General features: G+C 46.3%; 4 protein-coding genes across 4 annotated transcripts; 2 read left to right on the top strand and 2 right to left on the bottom strand.

Annotated features, from left to right (window-relative positions):
• Positions 1-3,383: 3,383 nt before the first annotated feature.
• EI90DRAFT_3020943 (uncharacterized protein) lies at positions 3,384-4,124 on the top strand (the record flags this gene model as incomplete). Its single annotated transcript, XM_039057584.1, has 1 exon — positions 3,384-4,124. The coding sequence occupies one exon, from the start codon at positions 3,384-3,386 to the stop codon at positions 4,122-4,124; it is 741 nt and encodes a 246-aa protein (XP_038909843.1).
• Positions 4,125-4,459: 335 nt separating this feature from the next.
• Positions 4,460-5,269, bottom strand: EI90DRAFT_3020942 (uncharacterized protein; the record flags this gene model as incomplete). Its single annotated transcript, XM_039057583.1, has 4 exons — positions 4,460-4,636; positions 4,688-4,864; positions 4,894-5,096; positions 5,158-5,269. The coding sequence occupies 4 exons, from the start codon at positions 5,267-5,269 to the stop codon at positions 4,460-4,462; spliced, it is 669 nt and encodes a 222-aa protein (XP_038909842.1).
• Positions 5,270-12,087: 6,818 nt separating this feature from the next.
• EI90DRAFT_3020941 (uncharacterized protein) lies at positions 12,088-13,296 on the top strand (the record flags this gene model as incomplete). The annotated part of the gene is made up of 7 exons (XM_039057582.1): positions 12,088-12,186; positions 12,236-12,612; positions 12,667-12,693; positions 12,751-12,798; positions 12,853-12,894; positions 12,944-12,981; positions 13,241-13,296. The coding sequence occupies 7 exons, from the start codon at positions 12,088-12,090 to the stop codon at positions 13,294-13,296; spliced, it is 687 nt and encodes a 228-aa protein (XP_038909841.1).
• Positions 13,297-18,026: 4,730 nt separating this feature from the next.
• Positions 18,027-19,147, bottom strand: EI90DRAFT_3133028 (uncharacterized protein; the record flags this gene model as incomplete). The annotated part of the gene is made up of 3 exons (XM_039064540.1): positions 18,027-18,086; positions 18,137-18,224; positions 19,023-19,147. The coding sequence occupies 3 exons, from the start codon at positions 19,145-19,147 to the stop codon at positions 18,027-18,029; spliced, it is 273 nt and encodes a 90-aa protein (XP_038909840.1).
• Between the last annotated feature and the right edge of the window lie 4,665 nt (positions 19,148-23,812).

Here is a 23,812-nt window from a genome sequence, read left to right as displayed (position 1 = left end):
TTGGAAAGTGCCAAAGTGGGGCAATGTAGCAATGTATGTTTCAGTGTTAAAAAGTCTCCCACCATGCTTTGGTGAGCCAAATAACTATGGCTCTTTTGACCATGGGAAATTGGGTGTCAGAGGCTTGGATGATGTCAGAAGGATACATCAGCTTTTTGTTTGCTTTATTGGTGGTATTTTAATTTACTTCATAACTCTATGAGCCCACTGAGCTCATAGAGCTCATAGAGCTTTCAGAGCAATGACAATGGCCATTTACACACACATATATCCATATTATCTTTGCACTACTGGTGCCAAAATAACTAAGCAGATAGAGCTTTTCAAGTAATGATGCTGGCCATTTAACATGCATTTCCAAAGCTTCCTACCAAGTTTGCTGATGTTGAGACCATGGAAGAACTCCAAGTGGCTATGGAGATGTACTGAGTGGATCAAGACATTTTGTTTGTGGATAAAACTTGAGTGCAAGGCAAGGTTTTGGAGGTACACATTATCCCAGAGACTTCACACTACAATCCCAAACAACTACAAACCCTTATTTCCATATAAGGAAATTCCATAAAGGGAAATTTCCTTTTATAGAAACTTAGTAGGACTACTAGGATGGAAGAAAACATATTGGGTCACCATTGGAATCAACTGCCACAGACAGATTTCTGTGGCAGCTGCAAAGAACTATCAGCAAAGTGGTGAGCAGAAGATATAAAGAAATCATCACTCACATTGTGCATTCCTTGGTTGTGCCAAGGCTTGAATGCTATCTCCCTGTGTTCTGGATGGAACCAAGGTATCCAGTGCAGGATCCTGAACATCTGCCTCAGGGCACCAGACTTCAGGCAAGGTTTGATTGCAGACAGCTGTGAAGTTCCTCATCACATCCGGGGTTGGGGGTGGGTCCTGTTCCAATATGTCCAGCACCACAGGCATGAAGTCTGCCCATGTCAGAGGCACTTTGGCCTGTTGAAGGTTATCCTCCAACAACCAGGATTGAAACATGATCCCTCCTGAGAGACCTCTGCAATCATGTGTTGTGTGTGGTTAGTGAATGGAATGCATACATATCATAGATATCCTTACTCTTTCCATATAATGCTACCAACCACCATGCATTGGAGGATGCATGGATCATTCAGATCTGTGTGGCTGACAGACCCAGGCATTCATGTTCCTTGACTGGAAGGTCCTGGATATACCCAAGCTCCATGGCAATCACCACTTGCAGCACAGCCTTGCAGTGCTGCCCATGGATGATCTGGATCAGTTCATCTCCATCCAAGAACCCATTCGAATCCACCTCGATCAAGTCATCTGTGGGCAGGAGCCCAGCCATGGCATACTGCTCAATGTCCTTTGTCACCATGTGGCCCCAGGAGCGGTGGTGCTCTGCCACCCAATGCCAGCTGACCTCACGGTTGTGTGGCAGGAGGTCCATTCTGGACAATGGGACCTATGAGTTGGAAGGGTTGGCAGAAACAAAAAGGGAAAACTCAACATGCCTTTGCAAACCCTTTGAACAATGCATGCTTCAATGCATCATAGTCAGCCTGGGACATGGGGATGGTGTTAGAGGTGGAAGCCATAACTGGAGGAAAATAATGGGCAAGTGGATCTTATATACCTAGATGTGACTGTGATGATGATTCTGTGGCTGTGATTCCCTATGAAAGGGGCCAACTCATATCATAACCCCATGAAGGAAATGTGGCAGTGCTCCCACCTTATGCATCTTTCCTGATCATGTGCAATGCTTGACACATCAAGAGAAATTTTTGATGACCACATGATCAAGGTAAATTTTTCTTGATCATGTGGCACATCAACACACATGGCATCAATGAATAAATTATGGAGAAAAATGGAAAATATCATTACAAAAATGGTGCCTCATCATTTCTTACAAGGGATAGGAGTTTACAGGGGATTTTACAGGTGGTTAGACATAGTTAACAAGTGGGGTTCCTGCATACATAGCAGTTTCCCCCTGGTGAAAAAATCTCACCTGTCTTGGTGCCACATGATCAAGAAAATATTTACTTGATCACCTGATTTGCAGATCCAGAAGGTATAAAGGTGGGATCCACTGCCTCTGTTTCCTCTTTACCACCTCAACTTCCTCTTCACTCCCTCTTTACCCACCTTCAGATGTGAGTTTGGGACAGCTTTGAGGGAGTCCATCACTGACACAGGCTGCCCATAGGATGAATGCGCTTCCAAATGAAACTCTTTGTGAAATTGCAGAGCATTGCACTGGCATGCTCCAGACCCAAATCACACTTTCCCTGGTTTCCCAATGTCTTCATGCCACCATTCAGTCACACATCTACAAATTTGTTTCAATCATGGCTTGACCAGATCTGGGGGTGTTGGTCCACCAGGCAGAGATAGAGTGGGACCATCGGGGTCAGCCCTCAGTTGATCCAGAGGAAGTTGACTCCATGCAATGAGCTGGGGAAGAGATGCGTGTAGGCCCTCTTGCCATCTCTGGGTCATGCCACACATACTTTGCATTGATGCTCCATTTGGTCCCCAACTTGAGGGACCTATGCATTCACATACCAGAATCACCTTATTTCGGGCATGGGCCTGGAGATCTAACCAAATGGATTGGCTAAAGGATCCCTGCAGGGCATTGTTCTCTGAGGGAAATCTCCCTGTTCTGGGATGGGTTCAGGATGGATGACATCATGCCTTTGATTCATCTCCCAAATCTGTCTACCATCTCTCTATGTGGGTTGAGCAGGACTGAAGGGCAGGATCACTGGAAGCAGCCCCTGCCCAAAAACCTCACCCTTCATGTGTATGGCCATCCTGAAAGGGATGTTTATGGGGATGCAGGGGGTGTCGTTGGTGTTGTCGGAATGGCTCAGTCACTCAAGAAGTTTGTGGGGTGGCAAGATGCCATGGTCTGGGTGCTACTGACAATCAACAAAAATCTCTAAAAATCAACACTCACTCCTGGTCACTCTTGACAATCATCAGGAGTCCTAGGCTGTTTTCTAGATGTGCTCTGGCATGGCTGATCTTCTAGACAAAAGGGTACTGCAAATCTGAGGGGGGAAGTCTTTTGTATCATACAGGAAAATACTGGAAAATCCATGTGCCCAGGAATGAATGGTCCATGGGGCCACAGAATAGAAAAGAAAGTGATGGAAATAAACCCACATCAAAAGCAATATAGGTAATATAAAATGAATGAAATGAATATAACCAAACCCAAACCGCTACTCCTCATCCTTCTCCCACTGCTCCAATAAATCCTCCTAAATTGTAGCTTTCTGCTGATACCAAATTTGTCCAAATCAGTCCTCCCAAAAGGGGATGGAAATGGGCAATAGGCTATTACCTGGGCCAGAAAGCAAGATTCCAACTGGGTCGTTGAGATGACACATGGTCCTGACTATGTTCCAATTCCAGTCCCTAAAGATACCAAATTCCCTTCAGATTTCTTCACCAAAGTGAGCGTCTACAAAGAGAAAGCAAAGGGAAAGGGAAAGGCCTCAGTGGATGACTCCTTCCCCAATAAACCAGATCCACACAACAATGGTATCTTCAGATCTGGGGTATTGGAACTCAGCTGGCACCAGGAGTGTCAGTATTGGCAGACAACTCAGGAAGTCTTTCACATGTGGAACATGCAATTGCAAACACAGCAAGACCATGTTGCATACTGTAATTCAAAAGACCATCTTCACTGGGCGATGGCTGTATACCAGCCAATCAAGATTGCTGAGGGAAAGGGTTCAAATACCCATCACCTCTCATCCAAATTCCGCATCACCATGGTGCTCCTTTCCTGTCATGATACCAAATGCTGTCACCCCCTGATGCAAGGCAATGGCATTACTCCATTTCTCTACCTCTCACTTCTTAATGCCTTTAAACCTTGGACTGACGAAGATCCCAATGACTTCGACTTTGTCATTGGCCATGCCAAGAATTTGATGCAAAACAAAAATGAGTGCATCCAGAACCCCACTCTTTTTGTTCAACAGCTCCAGGGCATTGGTGATGAGTCTGGGGATGAAGTTGATGCAAGCTTCCTTTTGGATGTTGTCCATAAGGGTTCAGGCTGCGAGCAGGGATACATCTGCCTCAACCTCCTATACTTATATTTCCCATAGGGCCTTCCTATGTCCATAGGTCTAGGGATGCATTCACAGGTGAATACGCACTGATCAGAAAACAAAGCAAAGACCATTCTCCCTTCCCCTTCCCATGATGTTGCATCATGCACAATCCCAGCACCTCAAAGGAAAAGGAGATCACCAGGGTTGGAAGGTAGGGCATATCCCAAGTCAGGGAACTCACACAGGCCACCCTCATATCTTCCAAATGGTGCCACAGCATCGAATCCACACCAGCATGAAGCCGAGTCACGGTGGAATTCAGTGTCCGCATTGAACCGAATGGCTTGACCAAAGAAATGGGACTTAATCTGACTAAGGTAACCTTTTCTTCAATCACGCTTCTTCCTGATCTTGATCCAAACTTCATGGCTGCATCTTGCAAAGTTGGGAGCAAGCTGCTTGGTGTACATGTTCAGAATGTGGTAGAATGATTCACAGCGATTTTGGAACCTCTTGTGCTTCTCCACCTGATCCTTGGCATCTGAACTCACAACAGGACGCAAGTGCTGGAGGTGGTCAGCTATCATGAGATAATAATATAATATCTATGGACTTACCATTTGTCCTATTGGATGCCAGTAGGCATAGTGTATTTGGCCTGACTTGAACAGGTTATGGGGGATGTGGTCCTTGGTATTTATGTGGAACTTGGGCTGGGGGAACTTGAACTCGTGGCTTAGGTCATGACCTGCTTCGACAATGTCATTCTGAGGCAATGGGTTAAACTTGACCAGCTGGAGTGGAAGGAAGTAATGTAACACACATGAATTTCTTGAAACACCGCTGGTAACCTTATCGCCACGAGAACACCATTTTTGTCTTCAATGGCTGCTCCCCCAGGGTGGTCCAAGATGATCTTTTGGCCAGGGTTGATTGGGGGAAGTTTGAGTGGCTTCAAATTACCTTGCGTCCCATTTTTCATCTTTGCCTTGTCGTTGTGGATCGCCACAGACTGGTAATCAAAATCTAATTTCACTGAAGAAGAATCAGCAACCTCCTCCAGCCTGAACAATTGGTTATTTCCTACCTGTGTTCTTCAATGCCTCCTGTATGATACCGTCCATCCTCTGCCGGGCATGATGGACAGCAGATCGAGTATGTGGGTCAGTTACACCCTCCAGGCGTTCATCCACTGTCATACTCAAAAGACATTTCAATGTGGGGAATAGGAAATAAACAATAAGTCTTACAAGTCCGCTGGCATTTGAAAATCAGCTTTAGTGTTACTCATTCTGAGTCATGTGTTGATGGGGAAAAAAAAAAAAAGGAAGATAATCATGTGATCATATCATGTTTGTGTGCTTCATACCCAACTCACGCAGGATACATTCATACCTGCATAGGACAACCATTCATGAACTACCATACAATGAAAATAGAATATACACCAGGCAAGGGAATGGTAGCTCAAGCCTGGGCAGCAGGAAGAAAGGATGGGCCTTCAATTAAGGTAGTAGTCACAAGAGTATCGGACAATAGGAATTTACAATCTGCGCCTATGCAATGTTATTCATCTAGCAGGGCGTATCTAAACATCCAAGTACCATACAAGGGAATAATAGACGGACAAGGATCGGAAATTACTTGCTCAAAACGAGGGGAAGAAGATAAAATCCCAGCTGTGCCTAGAACAGGCAACCTGTTATATGAGTCACTTGGTTTGGCGGGAACAGAATCCAAACTAATCACACCAGTCAATGACTTGATAAATCCAGAAATAATAAAGAGTGGAGGGAATACAGAATATCTTGGAGTGTTACAACAAGTATGGGATTTAACGGGATTAGAACCAGTATGGGGATTTGAATATTTTATTCATTGGCTATTAGAAACACGAGGTTTACAGCAACTGAGGCTGGAGAAGCTGCCAATGATATAGCGAGGGAGGTACAAGCAGCTAAGTACAAATGGGTAGATCAGAAAAAGAAGCCTGTCTCTGTTGGGGATCCAACCGCTCCAATTCCCCAATATAAAGAAATTGTGATCGACTACATCAAGCCAATACCATTTTCGCCAATATCAGCGGAGAACTTTAATTACACCGAAAAGTTTATGCCCGAACGAGTCCAGGCTATGATAGACACTATACCTAAAGAGTTTCTCTGAACCGCGGAGGTTGATCTTTTGGTTTATATAGTAGGCAGGCACCCGAATGCCTTTGCCTATTCTAGTAAAGAACGAGGAGTGTTTAGTAGAGAATATTTTCCTGATTATGTGATACGTACAGTTAAGCATGATCCATGGCAGGAGAAACCAATCAGATTCCCATTGGCAATGGAGGGAAAAATAGTGGATTTAATAAAAGAACGTCAAGGAAATGTATATGAGCCATCGCAGTCAGCATACCGATCAAGAATATTCGTAGTAGAAAAGAAAGATAACACTTATAGACTAGTACATGATCTACAGAAGCTTAATAGCAAAACCATCAAAGATGCCAGCCTGCCGCCACGTGTTGATGACTTCACAGAACAAATTTGCAGGTCATTCAATTTATGGGATTGCCGATCTTTACTGTGGGTATGATGCATGCACGTTAGCTCCTGAAAGCTGTCACTTGACAGCTTTTCATGGTTTTAGCCTAGGTCTGCAGCAGCTCACATGTCTCCCGCAGGGATTCACGAACTCAGTAATTGAATTTTGTAGAAGATCTTATCATGTAATAAAGGGAATGGCAGACAGAGCAGGGGTGTTTGTTGATGACATCGCACTCAAGGGACCTCCAACCCTGTACCAGGGAGAGACCATCCCCGAGAACCCTGAAATCCACCGATTTGTTTGGGAATATGCACAATCGCTACACAAGTTACTAACGAGAATCGAGACCAGCGGAGTTACTATTTCAGGTAAGAAATTTGTATTGGCAACCCCCAAATTACAATTAGTAGGAAGAAACGTGTCCATAATCAGACAAACCATAAGTCACGGTACCCTATCCAAGATCCTTAAATGGGGAAGTTGCCAGAGCATCTTGGAAGTATGTGGATTTCTAGGAACCATTGGAGTTGTGCGCTGATGGATCCAAGATTTTGCTAAAATAGCTAAGCCATTGACTATGTACACAAGGAAGGGAGCCGATGAGGACTTCCAATGGATGGACAAAGCACAAGACTCAATGGACATATTGAAGGAAGCAGCATTGGGTGCAGGAGCCTTAATAAGGCCATTAAGTTTAGAATTAGCAAGACAAGTGGGTTTCGTCAGTTAATTAATGGATTCAGGGATCAACCAAGGCACATACAATACAGAGCACCTGTGGCGGTGGAACAAAAAGTCAAAGCACGCGCCGTAAATAATCAGGGGAAAAGCATAGTATAACTATAAAGCTAACAAGTTATAAAAGGAAAAATAAAATGAAGGAGGGATGGGCTTTGAGAGTCTGGAAGCATGTGGTCAGCTGTTGCACACAGGCAAGGAGAGGCTGGAAGAACTGGCGATCTAATCAGCAGGAGAACAGACAGGGAGAAGAGTTCACCCTTGAGGAAGCTGCTGAATCGATCATCAATGACCCACCCACACCTCAACAGGTACAACAAGTGACCGGCAGACTGCCAGTAGTCGAATGCCCGGCTTTTACGTATTGGTATGTAGTGTGCGAGGTTATGGCAGTGCATGGTCTATCCGAAGGACTTGCTATGATCCACATAGACGACTACATAAGCCAATGGACAGGACTGGAGGGAAGCATGCCAGATACACACAAGAAATATATGGGTGTAATAATAAATATTGTATATTGACTCGGAAGAAAGGTATAAAATAACCTAGAATAATTCCACAACACCAGAAAGACCCCTCACACTGAACGAGACTAAACTACAAGCATGAAGACTACTCTATGCACGGCGATTGCAGTAATCCTGGGCCTGATCCTAGCTTTAGCAGGCTGGCGCTATGGATTTACACCCAATGAGGACAAAGAAAGGCAACCAGAGAGCCCATTAACATCTGACAGAGAAGAACCAGAGGTGGTTCATAGGAATATGGAAGATCGAGAGAGATTAAGCCCTCAGGAATCGCTGGGGGACTGGTATCTACCCAAGAACCAAGGGAGGAAGCCAACGGGCAGGCAATTCTATGCATCCTGCAACCTTTCTCACCCCTACTAACTCAATGGAAGGAGGAAGAGGAGTAACATCCCCTTTATTGCCTTTCCGGGGGCAAGAAAAGGTACAGATCCGAAATTGGCTGTCCCAGAATGGCAATCGCTGATAGCCGAGACTATGTACACAGCCGATCAATAAATCCCTGGACTCTGTGTGCAGATCCCAATGTACTCTAGCGTTAAAGTAAACAAAACCAAGGATAGGGTAGAGACAAGGAGTGTCTCATCGGCCCAGAAACAATTGAGTAGCAATCGAGGGATTTGGTCCACAATGTGTGGGGGGTAGATCGTAGCATGAGTAAGACACAAAGAATCGATCAATGAGGGCGCAAGATCCCAAATAAATTGAAAACCTGAAGATGACTTGCCAGTGAGACAAGCCAGGAAGTCGGCAGGGAGAGGAGTCATGGGAAAATCGGAGAACCCCAGAGATGGCAGCCATCTAAGATTGGAGTGCGTGCCCAAAGGGAAATGCCAAAGGAGGATTTGGTTCAAGGGAACAGCCAGGAGAATTGAGACGTTGCAAGTGGGGAGAATGGCTGAAGGCTGCAGGGGCACAGACCTCTGAACCTAACCAGACCACCCTCACACACACACACAGGTAACGAAGGGGGAGGAGCGAAACCGCAGCGTTGACAGACTCACTGGCAGACCTTCCTACTAGGTCCGAAAAACTAAACTTCCATCAAAAACCAACTAGACTCCCTGGTGGACCTTCCCTAGGGCCGAACAAGGTGTCCTGCCTTCTCAACGTCGCCCTAAACCTAACTGAACTCGTTCACACGCTCCCAGATGCGGTACTGTCGGACTGGCACTAAAGCGGGATGGAGGAGAAGATCTCTTTTCATACTAGATACATGCTTGTATATAACCAAAGCTAATGTCCAAGCAATCTGACGGTGTTAGAGACGGACAGAAATGGAAAGAACAACATAGAACGAAGAAAACAACAGAAAACATGATAAATATATGGGCGCGGCCACACAATCGATAGAATTCGACGATCTCCACAACGGCTGCACCAAATCTCTCGATGCTAGACTTGTTAGACTCGTCTTGACGGTAGCTTTCTAACGGTATAAAATGCGTTTGGATCGGAGAAGAACTGGGGGAGATATGGTGAAAATACTATAGAAGCGGCCTGATATGGCCATAACCTGGTCCAGAAAAATATCAAAAAATACAGAGATGATGGGGGGAAGTGCAACGGGCTTTGGGGGGCTGGGGGATTGTGTGTTGGGTCCCAGGTAGCATCTGTAGACCATTATATGGTGGTGTTTTGGTACTACCGGCTCATCCCTCCCACAACGTTGAGCAATGATATTGAAGACCAAAGCAGAGCAGATATCAGAAAGGTCAAGCAGAGAGGAACAGGGAAGTGGAACGGAGAAATGAGGCTGCAGATGGATTGCCTCACAGTCATTGGAAAGATTGAGGGATAAGACACGATCCACGAAGGGAAAGCTCAGAACCCCAGAGTACTGATGGAGGATGGAGTATACAGAAGCAAATATATATATAAATCAGAGGAGGACAAAGACAGCTTAGCTAGAGTCCTGCCCCCTCAGAATAATCTGAACTAGCTTATATCTGAATATGTCTACTGTCCAGACCGCCAAATTGCCAGTGTCTCTAGTCAAGTGAGGTCAGATGGAAGGTTGGATTCCGAATCACGTTGTAGCAGCAGAAGCAATCACGACTTTGGGAAAGGTGGCAATCCCAGAAACAGATGAAATGTCTACTAGTGCTGATAGCCATGGGTCGGACTCTGAGCTTGAATACCTGATTGAAAGGGTGAGGAACAACCTCAACCAGCGACAAACAGCGGACAGGGAATTATTGGAAAGGATGGGGGGAATTCTGGAAGAGTCCCGCCAACAATCTGATAGTAAGCACGTGAAGACAAAGACAGAGGAAGTTAAGATAACCCAGATAGCCACCGTAGATACGGATTCAGAAGATTTACAGGATGCGGAATTACAGTATCCCGAAAGTAGTATCGCAGAATATGCATATAACTGGACAGATCCACCCATCAACCAAGTGGCGTTGCAAGCAGGAATCGGCTATGGGACCAGAAAACAGAGGGTAGCACTCCAGCTCACTCCCCCAGAACAAGATCTTTTTTTGAGCACACTGCAAATGTTTGTTATTTAATGGAGGTACGAGATTAAATTAGGCTTGTGTGCAATCGGACTAAATGCACTCTTTGTTTCTCTTTTCGCGCGTGGCATATTTCCCGGTGGTGCTTTATCTTATGCGCCATACCTGCTGTCGGCCTTACGCATACTGTGCCTTCCGAGGTTACAGTCATGCTGATTCAGGTTAATTGCCACTGCATTCCGGGGTCGATTTCTCTGGAAGATCTCGTATGTGTGTTTCGTCCGCTTATGCTTCAGGGCTCTGGCACCACCCTCTTATTCCTTATCCTCTGCTGAAGGCGTTATCTTTCTTAGTCTTGTTCTTTTGGCCTGTATGCTGTTTTTGACGAAGTCTTTCCTTGGACTTCCTTGCTTCCAGTAAGCCTTTCGGTCTCGCCGAGGGGGAGGTGTTGTGACCTTTGGTTACTCTCAGTGGGTGGGATCCCGATTGCTTACTCAGGTTTTTCTAGGTTTCCTTTTTTCAGTTGTTTCCTTGTTCTCTGTAACCTCTTTTTTTCCCCTCGTTGTCCTCGTTTTTGCGTAACCCTCCTCCTTCCCCAATCTTCTGCACCTGGTTCAATTACGAACCCAATTACGAACCAGACAGGACAATACTCTCAACTACCAAAGATGCTAGCTGCTGATGGGGAACACCAATCGAGACACGAGAGCACATCCTTATGGAGTGCCCTCTATATGATGAAAAGTAGCGACTCACCTGAATATGGTTTGGGCTTCATTCGGACAGAGGACGAGATGGAACTTATCTAATCGGTCTGGATCAGCAGTGTAGTGGACCTGGCCCGCAGTGGGCCAGCAGTGAATGCGATTACACAGGACAGACACGGCGGCCCATAGTTACAAGCTACAAACGATGTTGAACCAATCCAGTGCAAACACTTATTGCCAAGTGCTAAATGCAAACAAAAGAAAAACAGATACAAGGGCAATCAATGGTACAGCAGGAGGCGATGGGGACGGGGGTGGGATGCGTGAAAAGACTAAGGCAGAACTAAGAATGAGAGCTAAGGAACAAACAAGGCCAAGCACCTTAGTGAAGAAGTGAATGGTTCGCAACAGCGAAAGACCCACAAGATAGTGCGTGATGGATCGGTTGAGGATGCAATGTAATTTCGCAGCTGCAGAGACTAGTACAGTGCTGCCTACTCAGCATGCGTAAGTTACAGGGCAACTTACCAGTTGGCCAAACCAAAGAACGAGTGCAAGGACAGGTCCGGAGGATGGGGTAGCGCGAGGTCCCATCCATTGGAGTGACTTAAATCCTGCCCAGAATCTGGAACCCAGGATTAAGTTAGGACCCGGATAGGTTTTCGTCCCTCTTGCCCCCTTGGTGCCGCAACAGCACAGGAAACAGGGCCATCTCCATAGTGGGACACGATTAGACATGTGAAAAAATATTAAACGAAGATCTATTATCCTGAGAGGCAAGTGATCACAGAATGTGACACAATTGTGATTGTGTGTCACATTACATTCTTTTCACAGTTTTTTCCCACCCTTGCTGCTGCAACCCAAATAGCCTCACCACAACCCAATTAGCCTCACTGCAACCTAACCAAATAACCAAATAACCAAATACAATGCAAATGACTACAGGAGTGCAAGTTCGGCATAAACATGATCTCCTCCTGAGGTTCTGACAGGTCTTGTGTGTAGGAGCAGACCCTTTGTTCCCCAGCAGATCAAGCACATGCTGGCATGGATTGCTGTGCATGTACCCTGCCATGCCAAAGGGAATGCCTGGACTAGCAGGACTGCACCATCTCTTTTTCGACGCATGTGTTCTGATGTGCGTGCTGCATTCTATTCTGTGACCAATACCCTGAACCCCCCCATAGCCAAAAGAGCTTGATTGGACAGCAGAACATCCTCCTTCGTCATGGCACAATCATTTCAAGAAGCATTTTGACCAACTAAATCCTAGGGTTGACAAGCTGGTGATGCTAATGGGAGAGGAGACAGCCCCAATCATCGCTGCAGAGGAAATGGTATTAAAGAGGAAATACCAAAAAGAAAAGCAACCACAGTCTCATCGGCTTTCTCCCCCCAATAAGCAGAGAAAGCTAAACCATGGTCAGGCAGGCTCTTCTAAAGGAAAGCACGCATTATATGGGGGAGAGGGTCGCTCTGGCCCAAGTCTTTATGGTCCTTTAGGCGAAGATGATAACAACGAGAGTGATGGTGGGGATAACAGCGATGAGTATTTCTCACCAAGGTAAGTTTTCGTATCTATTGCTGGGCTTTTTAAAGGATCAAATAATGACTATAGTGGTGATGATTCCGATGGATCGTCAATGTAAGTTGGGCAGTAGCCAAAGTACCATGCATTAGCCTTGCTCATCTGAAACCACAGTCCTGAGGATGAGCCTGAACAAGGCAGTCCGCAACGAAACCATCCTATGTGAGTTCCGGGTAATAAATACCTATAGAAATGACTGACTTTATGATGTGGCAGGGATCTTAACCAGAGGTTGATGGCCACGATAAGTTGCCCATGGTAAATTTATTTGGCTATTTATTCACATCTCCATGCTCATCTTTCACAGGGTTCATCCACTGAGAGTGCTTCCTTCTGATTCCAAAGGTAAGCCTTCCACAGTTTCCAAGACCAAACTGAGGGTTGAGTTCAACAGGTGAAGCAGAAGGGATTGATGAGGACCTGGGATATATTACTAGTGGGAGTGAAGAGATATAAATTCAACTCCTGCCTGCCTCTTTGGTCATGTTTCCTGTGCCCTGTACTTTATGTTGACAGGCTGGCATCACTCACTGCCACCAATTTCATTTGGGCTTCCCGCTTGGACCGTGCCCTGATTAGGCACCAAAATTCGATGTCTAATCAGGGCTAACAAGTGTTGGTGTCAGGGACGGCTCGAGGAAGGCAGAGGTAGTGGCGTAATGCTCGGCGCTAGCGGCCCAGGTGGCGGCAGGGCAGTGAGACCGTATAGTGGATAGCCCTTACTCGGGCTTACGTCCCTGTGTGGCTTCTTAGGCTGAAGCAGGAAATGTATTGTTATTAGGGTGGGAAGCCAGACTAAACTAGGGTACTTGCCTGAAGTGGGAAATGAGAAGAAGGTTACTTCTTCGGTCCTGCTTCGGTGTTATAGGAATGGACCTAGAATCTTATGGTCCGTGACTATGAACAATCAAACCTTTGGTCCCTGCACCTTTATTTCACTGTCAAACCCCATGCCAAGCTTTCCCACTGGGTTTTGGTGCTGGCTGGGGAATTTGTTGAGTTTCAAGGGACTTCCCTTGACCATTGTGACTTTTATATTAGATAGTTAGAAGTCATATGATGTGTAAGGCAGATGCCGAAAAATGCTTTCCAATTATCAAATACATAACCCAAAAACCTTGTACCGCGATTGTAACATCCTCACCATTGTGCCACCACTGTAAACTCAACCTGTAACCCTGGAACCATGTCCACCTCCCTATTCCTCCTCTCCATGACAAAACCGCAGCGAGGAGGGCATTCCCACGCCCAACCTCCTGCTGCCCGCTCCCACCAGTCCACCGGGTGGTTGAGTGGTCACTCCCATCCAACCAGAAGTTCCCTATCAGGAACTGTAGCCTATCCCACCTCCTTAGGAGAGGGATATAGTCCAGGCAGCTCCAGAATGTCTGGCCCCGCACCCACGGGTCCCACTTCCCACGGTCACTCACTACCGTGCACTGGTCCACCAGCCCACTTTCCCCAACAACCCCCGCTACCGGTACGCTCCCATGAGTGCCAAGTCACCGATAGCCACCAACTGGGTGACTCCCTTTGGGAGTCCCAGTATCCCATGCTACCGGTACGCTCCATTGAGCGCCAAGTCACCGCTAGCCAACTGCTCCCAGCACACCCGCTACCGGCACGCTCCCAGGAGCGCCAAGTCCCCGTTAGCAGACAGCCAGGTGGCTCCCTCAAGGAGCCCATGTCATACTCGCTACCGGTACGCTCCCAGGAGCGCCAAGTTACCGTTGGCCAACCCACAGGTTACACTGCCAGACACTCATCCCATTCCGCTCTCCCTCCGATGGCTACGCAGCCACCTCCATTAGTGAGCCGAACGGCTCAGGTTGGGTTCCCCGGAACCCATTCCTGTAACATTCGGCTTAGTTTATATACATGTGTGAATGGGTCACGTGGGGTTGCCACGTCACCCTCGGACGAAGCCAGGTTACCGCGGGTGGTTCCGCGGTCGATCCTGAGTGTTGGAGGGGAAGTACAAGTAGAAGTGCGCAGCGCATCTGGCGTTGCGGTGCCCCTACGGGGTGCTCAGCGTCGGATGCATCCATGCTACAAGGGTAGGAAAGAAAGAGAGGTCGTCTGTATAAAGATAGAGAAAGAGAAGAAGGAAAGAAGAGAGAATGAGGGAATGAGACAAAAGGAAAAGGAGGTGGCGGCGGCGGCGGCGGTGGCGGCAGCGTGCCCTGACAGTTGGCAATGGCCACAAAGGGCCCAGGTGAAATTACCTGCATGCGCGCGACCCGCAACCCATGCTCGTACATACAAAGACGAAAACGAAAACAGACGAAGCTTAATGGGAGTGACGATAAGAGCCAAGTCGGAAGTAGTGAAACATAAAAAACAAAATACAACACAGAGCTAATGTACAAACACAATGTAAAACGATGTACAAGAAAAAGAGGGGATAGTGTACCAAAAGGAGGAGTGTCAGGGAGGAGGTGGGAGACAAGGAAAGGCCGAATGCTGAGGCAAACGAGAGTGAAGTCACACTGCAGAAAGGTGTTGGCAGTAGCAAGTTCAGGGAGGTCTCGTGAAATGGAGACATTAAACAACAATTAAATTGCAGTTTAATTTCACAGGACTGATCCAGAAGGGGCACATGCAACTGTGTAAGGAGTATTCAATGGTAGTGTCTGCCCAGAACGTGTAGCGTGTGTAGAGCCTAGTTCCCAGACTGTTGTGGTGCCAAAGGCTAAAGAGCCTACTAGTACCCTCCATGCTACTTTATATACTTATGTACAAGTTTATGCCAGAATTGGCAAATACATGTGGCTTGGCAGTCACATGTTTAAAATAATTTTGTTTTCTGTTCAGGGCCAAAACTCACCACAACTCTTCAACCACCAAGTTTCTCCATTCTCTTCACTCAAACCCACCAGAAATGCCAGGAGCCACAGTGGTTGATGTCATCCTTAGGTTGTGGCACGATAGCCCAAAAGGGGCTATTGGGAAGTCCCCTATCATGTGTGATATATGGGTGGAATGCCAAGGACTCACCATGGACTTGAAGAAGCTCCATGCTTCTCCAACAATCAGACATGGCTACAGGAGGTTCAGAGTGAACCCTGCTGGGATGTACCTTGCTTCCTCCACCCTCTCCCATGGACAGGTCAGGGTTGCAAGGTGTGTTTGCTGGCGAAGGTTGAGCCATGGGACCATGCTGAAACTTTTTGCAAGGAGCCTCTCCTTTGTCACATCTGCCCACCACTCCTGAGGGACATTTGAGGGGGTCCACTGGGAGGTTCTGTCACCATGGGTGACCATTGGAATCAACTGCCAGAGACAGATTTCTGCAGCAGCTGCAAAGAACTATCAGCAAAGGGGTGAGCAGAAGATATATTAGAATCACTTGCATTGTGCATTCCTTGGTTGTGCCAATGCTTGAAGGCTATCCCCCTGTGTTCTGCATGGAACCAAGGTATCCTGTGGAGGATCCTGAAGATCTGCCTGAGGGGATCAGACTTGAGGCAAGGCTTGATGGCAGAGAGCTGCCACACCCCCGAGTCACATGTACCATGATGTAGTTATAGTCATGTGACCCAGAAGCATCTTCCGTACTGTTCTACACCACCATGAATAATATACCATTGTAACACTTATGGCCAGGTGTGCTGAGTGACCCCAACTGACCTCACACCCTTTGAAGGAGGCATGCTTCAATGCATCATAGTTGGCCTGCGTCATATCCATCCATGGCCATCGTCTTCCACTACCTCCAATCTTTCCAGATTACCTCTGCTCCACCGCCACTAACCTTGGAGCCTCAGTTTCCACAATCACCTCCAACCCCCCCGATGGTCACCACCTCTCCAATTCAATATATTACCTATGCCTCCCTAAGTATGGAGCCCCAAAGCTCTCTGGACAGCTCTGATGTCTGCTAGTGCATTCCCGCCTCTGCTGGGCAATTCACTTGCTTGCCCTGCAAGTCTACCTTCAGGCCTATCCCTCCTTTCCACTTGTGGGTTATAACCCATCATTCTGCTAAACCCGCAACCCAACTCGTCGGTAATATTCAGTTGGCTAACATCTATCCCCGTTAGCTCTGCTCTGCTTGGTCCCGCTATTCACAGGCCCACCCTCGCTGTAACTATATATACATAACTTGTAGATAGGTTATACCCTAGTGATAAAATCAACTAGAGTTGATCCCCCTTTTTAGTTCTTGTTGCCAGTAAGTAAATTAGGGCATGGATGTGTAACTTGGCACAGTGCTCCTGGTCTGAGTCACTGAAGCCAAAGCCCTCTGCCACAGAGACAACTCCTTCGTCTTGCTCTGGTCTCTAACAGCCTGGGACATGATTGGGGGGATGGTGTCAGAGGCAGAAGCCACCAAGGGTCAAGGGTTTGATTCAATGGTGTTTCTCAAAGGAGGTATGAAGAGCCAAGGCCCAAGGAAGGAGGGAGGATGGGAGTGGGGAATGGTAAATAAATGAAATTAGCTAACCAATACAATGGACATAAGCAGAGGTGGGGTCAAAGTCCGTTAGAGCGACCAGAATTCTGAAGATGGAGATGTGAATGGGATTCTGGAGCAGAGGTCCAGAGTCAGGAGCATAGCTGTCACATACTTGTCTGGAAGGTGTTGAGGTTGGGGTTGGACATGGAATGGTCTGGAGTTGGACTGAAGGTGGTGTTGGAGCTGGAGGTGAGATAGCCAGCCACTTGGGAGTTGGCAAGGGAGAGGGTGATGAAAGGGAAGTGGGGTTCTGGAGTTGGTTTCAGAGTTCCAGGAGCCCTGAGCAGAGGTTGGGATTGTACAGATATGACAAAAATTCAAAAATTTTCACTTTCTCTTTCATCTCATTTCTTGCTCAAAATTCAACCAATTTTGATGATTCTATGTGAATTGGAAAGCACTGAAGTGTGGCAATGTAACCATGCATGTTATGTAGGGTATAAATCAGTTTGTGTTCCAAATGAAGTGAATTAAAAATACAGCCCAATAAAGCAAACAAAAAGCTGATGTATGTATCCTTCAGATATTATCCATACATCCATACCAAGCCTTTGACACCAAATTTCCAATGGTCAAAAAGCCATGGTTATTCAGCTCACCAAGCATGGTGGGAGACTTTTTTAACACTGAAACATACATTGCTTACATTGCCCCACTTTGGCACTTTCCAATGCACATTGAATTATCAAAAAAAGTGATTTAAATTTAAATTTTTCCAATTATTCTTAATGTCCTGAAATATCTCTCCCTAACTTATCCCAAATTCTCTGATTTTTTGAACATTCTCCTTTTTTAGAAAGTCCCCCATTTTCTGAATTTTCCTTAATTTTCCCTGACCTGTTTTTCAAATTTTTAGAAACCCCCTAGTTCCCCTTCATTTTCTCCTCATTTCCCCTTCATTCCCCCCCCTCTGGATACAACCATCACATCACTAGACAGAGGGGTAGGTATGGTAAAATTGGTCAAGTGCAGCATCCCCCTCCACTATGGCCTGTCCTACATTTAGTTTGATGCTACATTGATGGATGCAATGACACTTACTTCATGTTCTGATGTGAATGAAGTGACAGCCTCACTGCCTAGTTGAGCAGGACCATCATGGCTCCAGATGTCTATGTCTGATGGAAGACTTGTCAGGATGCATTTGAGGAAGGTGGGCAATATCTCTGTGATGTTTATGCCATCATGAAGAAGGGTGGGTTGGGAGAAGATGAGCAGTCTGATGTGGTCATGAGGGATCAACTGTCAGGGCTCAGCCCTCAACCCCACACACCCTCAGACACCCCCTCCCCCCTCCTAGCCACCCTTCCCCCATTTCCCCCCATTTTCCCCTTCACTGTTCTACAATAGTACATGTATGTGAACCTGTGGGAAAGTTCTGGGCAAGCAGCTTGCCCAGAATCTTCCCACAGTACCCAATATGGAAACCCAGCAAAGAGGTGACAAAGTTCTCAGGCCCCTTTGTAGCAGCCTCACAGGGGGTTGAGAAGGTTATCCTTCTTCTCAATGCATTTCCTGTGAAGGCAAGTTGTAATTACCCATGTCCCAATGGATGGACCCTGACATCAACAGGGACATGGTGTCATTGCTGAGGTATCTAAATTTTGAAGCTCCTCACAAAGTTAGCTTTCTGGAAATTAAAATGAAGACCCAAACATACTTGGAAAATTGTGGCAGAACTTCTGGACATGTAAACTCAAACAGAGCAAAGAATGCCCCAACAATCAGGGTGTGATGGACTATTATATACTCTATTGGCCAACCAATAACTTTCCATAGCCACTTGTAGTTCTTCCAATGTATCCATATTGAGCTGCTGGAGTCTTCCATAGGTACAGTCTTGAAATTCCCAATAGAATGTGGGTTATTTTTCCATGGAATTGTCAGATGCATTGTTGCATGATATAGATGTTCCTAGAGTACTCACCAAGAATTCCACAAATGGAACTCCATTGACTTGACCACATGATACTTGGAGCAAATTGCAGCTTCCAAGAGAATTCTTCCAAAGACCAATTCCATTACCTCTTCAAGATCTTTGATCATAGGCATGACTTCATAAAACTTCCTGATCTGCACAGATTCACTTGGAGATCCACTTCATCTTGGACTAAATTGAGGCAGTATATTTTACCCCTTTTGGATATCCCTGATTGTAATTGCTCCACATCTTTTCATTGAGCAATGCAGAGAAAATGCTGGGGATACTCCTACCCTACTACCTGAGTATGCAGGGTAAATGTCATATCCATACAATCCCAACTTCCACTCTGGGCTCCCAGAACTCTGAAACTGACTCTGGAGCCCCACTTCCCTTGCACCACTCTCACCCTTGCCAACTCCCAAGAGGTTATCCCACCTCCAGCTCCAACACCACCTTTGGTCTGACTCCAGACCATTCTGGGTCTGACCTCAACCATGACACCTTCCAGACAAGTACATGACATCTACACTCCCACTCTGGAATCCCATTCATGTCTCCATCTTTGGAATTCCAGTCTTAGCTCTGACCTCAGACTTTGACCCCACCTCCATTGTATTGGTTAGCTAATTTCATTTATTTACCTTTGCCAATATTCTGGAGTTTGACTTCCAAGTTCAGACTTTCCAGACTTATTTCAGACCTTGCAGTTCTTACTGTATTGTCCCATTCAATTCCACTATTCTCCCTCATTTCTATTTGGGCTGCTGCATCTTTCTATTCAGTCAGCTAGCCATTCCCAACTCCCAACCTCCCTCCTTCCTCCTTGGGCCTTGGCCCTTCATACCTTGGGAAACACCATTGAGTCAAACCCTTGACCCTTGGTGTTGTTCCCCCTTCTGGCTCCCTTTGTCTCCTTTCAGCTTACCCTTGCTCCTTTTGACTCCAGACCCTTCCAATATATACAATGTACTTAGTAACTTGTAACCTCAGTCAGTAATTGACTTGAGATTCCCCTTGAGACTCCCCTGTTGCTAGATCCAAAATTAGGGACCCCCAGGACAACCAGCAATGATACAGCACTCCACCTGAGTCACTGAGGCCAAGGTCCTTCCTATTGAGTCTCTGGTTCCATTTCCGGAACCATCTGAGACTGTCCTCTAACAGTAAATTCAAAAACAGGCTTGGCATTTTTGTGATTGAGAATGGGTGATGCCAGTTTTAAATTGGGAAGCAGGAATTCAAGTTTATTTGGAATGGGAGTGGAAATGGACTGGTTTCAATAATTCCATTACCAATTCCACTATCCATGGGCTGATCACTTGAAGTATGGGCAGGTCCAAGCAGGAATCACCAGGGCTTCCATAGGCTAGGTTGAATACTTCCTTCCCATGTGTCATATCCATACATACCCAATCCCAATTTGACTTCCAGAACCTCCTCTCAACCACCTCTGGAGTCCTACCCTATCCCCATCCACTCCAATCTCCACCTTCAGACTGAACACCACCTTCCTCTCCTTCCAACCCTCTCCCACCAACCTCCACCTAGGTACAACCTCCCACTGCTGTCCTGTACCCTGTACTTGGACACTGCTCATATCTCCACTCCGAGATCCCATCATGCTCCTGACCTTGGACTTTGTCTCCACCTCAGCTTAAGTCCACTGCATTGGTGACCTCAGTTCACGTAAACACCATTGCCAATATTCCTTGGACTTTCAACCCCACCTCTGTAAGCTCTGTTACATCCAAGCCTCACGGATCTTGAGTCACTGAGGCCAAGGTCCCTCCTTGCTAAGTCTCTGGTTCCACTCCAGAATTGTCTGCACTTGCACCATTCTAACACCATGCATTAGAATTTCTGATTTAATTCCATCACATTTCTGGAATCCTTGCTCCAAAAGGAAATCCAATTCTGAATCCATCTCCCATTGAATTGAACTCATAGGGGAGTTGGATCCAAAAGTACATTATTAGGTATAAATTGCAAGTGCCTCACGGCATTCTTGTTACTTTTAGAAAGCCCACACCAGCTTGATTGTAAGGGGTTGGTGTAGGTGCCAACCCTGGTTAGCCTAGTTCTTCAGGCTGTCAGCAAAACTAACTTGTATTTGCAACAGTTGTGGGAGTAAAAGGCTAAGTTGCTCTTTCCACTTTTCCACACTATTGTATGTACATTGTATATATATGTTTATTAGAAGACAATTATACAATAGGAATTGGGAAATAAGGGGTGGGGTTACCACTCCTTACATTGATAAATCCATTAGCAATAGTACTATATTGAACATGGCCAGTATTGAGACAAAAGAAAGAAAATGTGTTGGCAGTCATGTCACAGGGGATCAATCCTTCAGGATATATGTATATCATTGTATCATCCATAAGGCACTGATGCAGGACTGCAAATGGGGTCAACTATCAGCACCACTGAGTGACAAATTATGGAGAAGACTGACAGGGGCTAGATAGGTGGTGGGGAAGGGGATGATGGAAGAGTGGTAGCAGACAGGCACTTTTGTGGGGCTGTGACAAGACCCCCCTCATATTCTCCTGAAATGGCCACAGTGTCAAAGCCAGACCAGCATGAATTGGTGTCCTTGTGGTAATTGTCATATCCATTCCCGGCCATCGACTTCTGGTCCCTCCGATCCCTCCGTTCCAACTCCGCTCCTCCCTCACTAACCTCGGAGCCCCCGTTATTCCGCAATCCTCTCGGTACCCCTCGATGGTCACCACCCCCTCATTTCAATTTATTACCTACACCTCCCTAAGTACGGAGCCCCGAAGACTTCCGGACAGCTCTGACGTCCGCTAGCGCACCCCTGCCTCCGCTGGGCAATACACTCGCCTGCCCTGCAGAGTCCACCTTCGGGCTTATCCCTCCTTTCCATTTCTGGGTTATCGCCTGCCTTTCCGCTAACCCCACGAACTGACTCGTCGGTAATATTCAGTCGGCTAATGGTTAAACCCCGTTAGCTCCGCTCTGTTTGGCTCCGCCAATTGCGGAACCGTCTCCGCTGTAACCATATATATATCCCACTTGTACATAGGTTACGCCCCAGTAGAAAAATCAACTAGAGTTACCCCCCTAGGTTCTAATTGCCAGTCAGTAAGTTAGGGCACGGACGTGTCACTAGGCACAGCGCTCTTGGCAGAAGTCGCTGAGGCCGAAGCCCTCCGCTACGGAGACATTCCTTCATCTCGAATCTGTTCTCTGACAGTAATCCTCATCCAAGTTGAAAATTACTGCATGACTGAAAAAGTGTGACTTGACCACCTGCAGGTGCTCCTCTTTGTCACAAAACTGCCTCACATAGTTCCACACTTCCTGCCCATTCTTTGCTAGCTCAGGAGCAAGGCATTCCATGTAAATATTGGTGGTGTGGTAAACAGGTTCACATTCCTGATGGAATTCCCTGTCCATCTTCTTGCAAACCTAGGGAAACCGTGCTGAAATCCCATGAGATAACAAGCAGAATGTCAGATATTCAGACTCACATAGCCACCAACACCTTGCCAATATGCAAAGTGGGCCTGACTGCTTTTAGAAAGTGACTTGTTCTTGAAGTGGGGCCTGAAATCAGACTTGTTGAATTTAAACTCCTTATTAAACTTCTTGCTAGCCTTGGCAGTGGCATTCTGTATCAAGGTTGTAATAAAATCATAAGAAAATGATGGTAATCAACTGACATGGACTTAGTTGAGGGCATGGGGCAGTCTGATTGCCAGTGTTAGAATGGTGTGGGTTTGGATGATTCTGGAATGGAATTGGAGACTTATCAAGGAGGGACCTTGGCCTCAGTGACTCAGGTGGAGTGCTGTGCCATTGCTATTTGTCCTGTTGGTCCTTAATTTCAGACATAGCTGGAGTGAAGTCTCAAGGGGGAGTATCAAGTTGATTTTAGACTGAGGTACAATGAGTATGTACAGAGTCTATATATAAAGGGAGACAGGAGTACAAAGAACAAAGGGGGTCCAAAATGGAACAAAGGTGTCCAAACAGAGACAAAGGGAGTTTGGAACAGGAATCGCACTGAGGGTCAAGGGTTAGACTCTATGGTGTGTCTCGAAGGAGGTAGGGGGGTGAGGGCCCAGAGGGGCAGGAGGAGGTGAGGAAATGGGGTGGATGACCATGTAACTGGCTAAATGGAAAGAAGCAGTAGTCCAAATAAGGGTGAGGGAGAAGGGCAAAGTATACAGTAAAAATAGCAAGGGGGCCTAGGTAGGTCTGTGAAGCTTGGAGGTAGTGGAGCTTACAGAGGCAGGGTTGAAAGTCTGAGGAATATTGGCAATGGCATTTATGTGAAATGATGTCACCAATGCAATGGACTTAAGCTGGGATGGTGTCAAAGTCTGAGGTCAGGGACCAAGATGGGATCTTGGAGTGGAGGTACGATTGGTGTCCAAGGTCAGGGTATGGGATGGAGCAGGGGGTTGTACCTTAGTGGAGATTTGGCAGGGAAGAGTCAGGGGGAATGGATGGTCAGGTCAGGTCCAAAGGTGGGGATCAGAATGGATGGGAATAGGGTAAGACCCCAGAGGTGGTGGAAAGGGTCTGGGAGTCGAATTGGGATCAAGTATGTACAGATATGACAATAGTGATAATTCTGTATTTTCATTATTAGCAAAGTAAATAGATAAATTAGCAATTAAATGATTAAATAAAATTGTGGCAATGTGGGACAACACAGAAAAATAAAAGCAATAAGAAATCCCAAAAATTTGTAAAGTACGAAGAAAACAAACTTGTACCTATGAGTGCCAATAATATGGAGAATTTTTCATCACAAA

Source organism: Cantharellus anzutake, assembly GCF_015039405.1.
Source record: "Cantharellus anzutake strain C23 chromosome Unknown EI90scaffold_96, whole genome shotgun sequence".
Taxonomy (NCBI): domain Eukaryota; kingdom Fungi; phylum Basidiomycota; class Agaricomycetes; order Cantharellales; family Hydnaceae; genus Cantharellus; species Cantharellus anzutake.
The sequence above is the reverse complement of the archived record's forward strand: the minus strand, read 5'-3'. Positions and strand labels throughout refer to the sequence as shown.